Source organism: Frankliniella occidentalis, unplaced genomic scaffold, assembly GCF_000697945.3.
Source record: "Frankliniella occidentalis isolate FOCC.00 unplaced genomic scaffold, Focc_3.1 Scaffold47, whole genome shotgun sequence".
Lineage (NCBI taxonomy): Eukaryota > Metazoa > Arthropoda > Insecta > Thysanoptera > Thripidae > Frankliniella > Frankliniella occidentalis.
Window position 1 is genome coordinate 2035654 of NW_026267177.1, and position 6068 is coordinate 2041721.

Below are 6068 nucleotides of genomic sequence, written 5' to 3' on the forward strand. Positions count from 1 at the left end.
CGTCTCGCTCTGCCAAGTTGTCTATCAATCACTAATAGACCGGCGGACGCCCCAAATTGGAACTGGCCCGCACTATTCTCGGCGTTGCCTCCTGCGTCTACTGCCGAGAATTAACCTTTACCTTGTCTCTTCGTGTTGCAGGTGAAAAACCCTTTAAATGCGAGTACTCTGGCTGCGATCGGAGGTTCGCCAACTCGTCCGACCGGAAGAAGCACTCGCACGTCCACACATCCGACAAGCCCTACAACTGCCGGGTGGCGGGCTGTGACAAGTCCTACACGCACCCGTCGTCGCTGCGGAAGCACATGAAGGTAAGCATCTGCGCCGTCGTCTACGACCAGTTTCCATAGTCTGTCGATTTCTCTTGGTCCTCCCGAGCTAACCATCCCTTGTCTTCCCGCAGGTCCACGGCTGCTCTGGCGGGTCCGGGTCAAGCACGTCTGGCGGAAAGTCACCGGTCCACGGCGGCTACGACTCGGACGGCGAGGAGTCCAACAGCTCATCGGCGGGCTCCATCAGTGTGGCTGGCGGCGCCGCCTCGCCGCCCCTGCCCTTGGACGTCAAGTCCGAGTACAAGCAAGAGTACAAGTCCGAGTACAAACAGGATTACAAAGGTGAGTGCTCCAGCGACAGCTGCTCTAGGCGCTGCACGTTGGGCGGCCTACCTCCACGGCGGCGGCCGGGCCAAGCTGTGACACGTTGCTCACTCCCTGACGGTCATGTTGCAGGTCCCCACCACGTCACGGCGCACACGGTGCTCACGCCGCCCTCCATGCACCACCACCAGCAGCCCATGCTGCACCAGCAGTCGTCGCAGCAGCCGCCGCCCACCTCGCACCACACGCAGCACGCCCAGCAGCAGCAGAATCCCCAGTCATCACAGCAGCAGCAGCAGCAACAGCAGCTGCAACATCAAACCAACCTGTCGGAGTGGTACGTGTGTCAGTCGGCGGCCGGCATGCCGACACCCCCGTCAGCGGAGCACTCGCCCGTCAACCCCCTGAACCACCTTAGCCACCTAACGGCACCCCACCACCACCACCTTATGCACCACCATCTCAACAGTGGGGCGGCCACGGCCTACTGACCCGGCACCGCCTGACCGGCCTTACCGGTAGAGACCGTTCCTGCTGTGATTGAATTATTTGTTGGCATCGGGTGAAGAGTTATTTTCGTTGTACCTGTTTTGTTTTAGGTTTTTTTTTTTTCGTTTAAGAGTGTGTGGAGAGAAACAAAGTATCTTGTCTTTATTACTTGTTATTTAATTGTATTATCTGGAGCACTCCTCGTCGTATTTCTGACGGAGCTCTCCAAAAGACTGCCTCAACCAAGCGTTTCCTAGTTTTGCTGCTGTTTGTCTGTGTTTTTCATGTTTGTTTGCATTTCAAATAAAAATTTTGCCCTCTCTTTCATTGAACAGAAAATAAAAAACAAGGGCAGTTGGCTCATTATAACAGTGGTTTTATGTTGCACGAATGAACAAGATCATTTCCCGATGAACCACCCTTCTTAAAATAGATACAGTATAAGCGCAGATAGCAGCAGCTAAAGATGACCGTGAGGTGATTTGTAATTCCTAGTCTTTCAATGTCCACGAGACATAGTTTTAAAACAAAGCACAATGTGAACCTATAAATGTATAGATTTATGATGACATGTTTATGGTATTGTGAAATCTGTAATTCGCTAAATTATAATTTTGAGTGTGATTAGATGAAAACCCATTGTTGCTTTAAATAAAAAGTCGAGTTTATGCCCGTAAAATAATTATAGGAGAGCCGTATGGTTCCTTGAAAACTGTACAAATTTATATAGTTGTATATTATATTGTCAAAAGTAATTTAAATGTACATGTCGTATGTCCAATGAAACCTTAAGTGATATAATTATATTGATAAACATAAATTTGAAGGTGTCTTTTTATTTTCATCACTGATTTCAAATAGGTCTTCTTTAGAAAGAACAGGTAAACGCGCTCCTCGCACCAGAATAAGTTACGTTAGATTATCCAATCTGGAGCCCGCAGAAAAAGCAGAGGCAGAGAAACTAATCGGGGAAGGGGTGGGGGTCCAGTTTGCAAAATGACGTATGCCATCTATTATTGCGTAGCACTGTACCTGCGTTACGCTCGTCCCTTGTTCCCATGGCCCATGAAGCGCTTCCGGTCAGACCTGAGGACGGCACGACCGTGGCATAGAAACACCCAGTGCCGCACTGGCAGACGTGATAGTAGGACGGGGTTGATTCCTGATAAGTCCTGGATCAAGGAGCGCGCAGGCCTGTCACGGGGCGTCAGCTCCCCCCCCCCCCTTCCCTGCACACCACCTTTCCCCCACTCTTGACCGCCCGAGTTATATAAAGAGCGAATTCGCGTTAGTCCGCTAGTTGACCAGAACGCAAGTTCGCAGTCTCCGTGCTTTTGTTTACACATCTCGACAGCATTTCAAGTAGGGCCGAGGGAAATACGGCTGCAATTCACCATAATGGGTCGCGTGACTCTGGGGTTGGCAGCCCTTTCATTGGCGCTGCTGGGTGTGAGCGCCGAGCCTTTGAGGAAGGTCAATGCACAGCCTCCTGCTGCAGTCACCGACACGAGGCAATGGTGGGAGACGGCAGTGATATACCAAGTATATCCCAGATCTTTTAAGGATTCCAACGGGGATGGCGTGGGCGACCTTAAAGGTAGTGTATTCCACTTTTACCGTTATTAAAGATACAGTGATTACAGCAACTCAAGGGTCGCACTAAATGTCTCAACTAGAAAAGGAGGATAAAACGAGCTTCATTTTTGTACCCGGTGCTGTGAATACGCAGCAGTGTTGCGGGATATTTCATACTCAGTATGGCCGCAAGCGCCTTATGGCCCCTTACGGGTGTAAAGAACCTGCAACACTGCTGCGTATTCACAGTTACACCCAGTACTAAAAACGCTCGTTGCCACTATGCTTTACAATTCCAATATATTAGAACTATTTTGGTATAGTATGTGGCAGGCGATAAAACGCATACCACCATTATGGGACATCCTCTTTAAATGCCAAATTTCACAGTATATTAATACACCAAGGAAGAGTTGACTTGCAAGTACACACAAGGACGAGTGTACTCGCCATAGTACACACCTACAAATCAAGACATGAGAATAACAACAGCTCACTTCTAGCGTCCGTTTAGAAAACCTCTTACCTATGGCGACGGAAAACCGCTCATACCTCTGCAGACTATTTGGAAAACCGCTTTAATAATTCTTTTTTACATATTTTGAGGTATCGGTATCATTGGGGATTGCATTCTCGGGGATCAATGTAATAACAATATCTCAAAATGTGTAAAAAAGTAACTAAGCGGTATACCAGACGGACACCCAAGGTATGAGCTTTTCTAAACAGTCGCTGGAGGTGTCTTGACTTGAAGGTGTGTACCATGGCAAGAAAACTCTTCCTTGTGTGTACTATGGCAAGTACACTCTTCCTTGTGTGTACTGTGGCAAGTACACTCTTGTGTGTACTATCGCAAGTACAGTCTTCCTTGTGTGTACTAAGTACACTTTTGGGTTTGCAGTGTTGGCGTTCTTCCCAGCTGCCATAATGACGAAAATATGAACATTCAATGAGACCAAAGATTGTCTTGGTTGAAAGGGAAAGCAAATATCTGTCGATTTCATGGAAGATGGCAATTTAGCAGGTGATACCTGATACCTTTTACTTACACTACAAGTAAAGAAGTGACCAAATACGATCCAAATAGAGCGAAATTGTGAATCCAATTTGATGACTCTGGGGGGAGAGATATTAATTACATCGCTCGTTAGGAGTAACTTTCGCGATAATTTTGGTTACGAACAAGACACATTTTGAGCCATTTTCGCAAACTTCGCTCGTTTAGAGTCGTTTCTGCGACATTTTCTGTTACGATGAAGACTCGTGTCGAGTCTTTCGCAAAAATCGCTCTATTCGGGAAATAAAAGTCGCACTACGTTTTGCAGTGTACATGTTAACTGTTGACATTTTTCGTAATTTTTTTGGTCACCTCATCCTCCTGCCACGTAGGCCTGCCTCTTCCACTTGTCTCTTACTTGTGTTTAAAAGCATTATCAAAATCATATCGTAGAACCAACTGACTGAACCTGGGCAATTGGATCACAAAAACAAACATGAACCCCACCGTACGCTGATCCGCTAACGATGGGTTCCCTACTCTCCCAGTGGGTGTTCAATGAGTTAGGCGAGTTTTCGCGAGTATTCGGGAGTAGTGACGAGTTAACGCGAGTATTGGCAAGTATTCGTCGATTTTTTTGCGAGTTGGCGCAAGTTTTTTGCTAGTTACCGCGAGTTTCGCGAGTATCTTTGCGAGTATTTCTTCTCCTGTACCGGGTGATTCAGAGCACGCGCCGCCGTGTTGCGGGTTTGCCTATCCTCGACTCGGCGGGCGCACGGGGGAGAGGTAAGGAGGGGAGGGGTCTCTCCCTATGCTTTATAGTTCTCTCCCTATGCTTTATAGTGAGGGACCCCTCCTCGTCCGCAAACATGCTCGATGCACTCATAAGACTAATAATTGATTGTCTATTTATTTTATTAAGGAATCACTAGTAAACTACAGTACCTGAAAGATTTGGGCGTGGGCGCAGTTTGGTTATCCCCTATATACCCTTCTCCACAAGCGGACTTTGGGTACGATATAAGTGACTTCACGAACGTAGACCCACAATATGGAACTATGGATGACTTCAACGAGCTCTTAACTAAAACGCACGATCTTGGTAAGCATTGAAGTTATCGTACATTTGGACTGCTACGCAGATCGCAAAGAGCTAATAATGCACCGATACTTTTTGTCCTCAAACTAGGAATGAAACTTGTCCTCGACTTAGTTCCTAACCATTCCAGTGATGAACACGAATGGTTCAAAGCGTCCGTTAAAATGGATCCAAAATACAAAGATTACTACGTATGGAATGACGGAAAAAAAGAAACTCTAGACAATGGAACTGTTATTAATGTTCCCCCGAACAACTGGGTACGTGATCTTTTTAACATTCATAGAGCTCGTGCAAAAGAGATCCGTTATTTTATTTGGACCGTGTCACTGCCGGTGAAACGACATAACTTTATGAGTACTGAAGACACAAGTGTATAAACCCTATGTACGATAAAACGTAAATTTTATGATTAAGAGCTCCTACGTGTTCAAACCGAGGACCGAGGAAATACTCGAGTATAGTTTTTGATCAAGGTATAATAAAGAGCCTAACCTCTTTTCAGACCCGTGACAAAGGCGTCGAGGCGCGACAATCCAAACGGGGAATGAGGAACGTGCAAAAGAAATTGTACTTCTCAAAAGCCCATTCACGAAATACTGTCTGACAAATGAATATAATGCAATTAACATATTTGTATGGACTGATTAAAAACTCGCATTCATAAAAAATAAGCCCAAGATTGCCCCAATAACTCTGTATAGGCGCTGATAGTGTGGTACTCAAACGTTGACTCATACTTCAGGAGCTCAATATTTCGCATATTGCACGTAGTCTATTGATATGCCGGCAAATTTCATCAAATAACATTTAGTCATTTGTCTGGTCAAAGTCTAAATTTAACAACATTTCTTCTAGCTCTCGAACTTCAGGGGATCAGGATGGACATGGAACGACGAAAGGCAGCAGTTTTACTGGCACCAGTTCGCTGTGAAGCAGCCTGACCTGAACTACAGAAATGACGACATCGTAGAAGAGATGAAGGTCTGTTTTTCGTTTGAGCTGCTACTACATGGGACACGAACGCACGATGTTAACCACGCTTTCTGATCCGGATTACCAAACAGAACGTCCTTAGATTCTGGCTTAAAAAGGGGGTGGACGGCTTCAGAGTGGACGCTGTCATTACCCTCTACGAGGACGCGCAGCTCCGAGACCAGCCCCCCTGCGACTGTGATGAGACAGACCCTACACAGCGTGACTCCCAGAAGCCTATTTACACAGAAAACCTCGATGAGACCTACGACATGGTGGTGCAATGGAGAAAGGTTCTTGAAGAATTCGGAACCGACAAGTAAATTTCATCTATTAT

At 46.4% G+C, this 6068-nt stretch overlaps 2 protein-coding genes across 2 annotated transcripts in view; both read left to right on the forward strand.

Annotated features, from left to right (window-relative positions):
• LOC113207911 (zinc finger protein ZIC 1) overlaps window positions 1-1905 on the forward strand; it is a 38008-nt gene extending 36103 nt beyond the window's left edge. The window contains exons 3-5 of the mRNA XM_026424670.2: window positions 142-311; window positions 404-614; window positions 729-1905. Of these exons, the coding sequence (XP_026280455.1) occupies window positions 142-311; window positions 404-614; window positions 729-1087 (740 nt within the window). The 3' untranslated portion in view covers window positions 1088-1905. The remainder of the gene's footprint in view (window positions 1-141; window positions 312-403; window positions 615-728) is intronic.
• A 461-nt stretch (window positions 1906-2366) lies between these two features.
• LOC113207834 (alpha-glucosidase) overlaps window positions 2367-6068 on the forward strand; it is a 27151-nt gene continuing 23449 nt past the window's right edge. Inside the window, exons 1-5 of the mRNA XM_052267198.1 lie at window positions 2367-2682; window positions 4580-4759; window positions 4847-5016; window positions 5615-5740; window positions 5824-6050. Of these exons, the coding sequence (XP_052123158.1) occupies window positions 2484-2682; window positions 4580-4759; window positions 4847-5016; window positions 5615-5740; window positions 5824-6050 (902 nt within the window). The 5' untranslated portion in view covers window positions 2367-2483. The remainder of the gene's footprint in view (window positions 2683-4579; window positions 4760-4846; window positions 5017-5614; window positions 5741-5823; window positions 6051-6068) is intronic.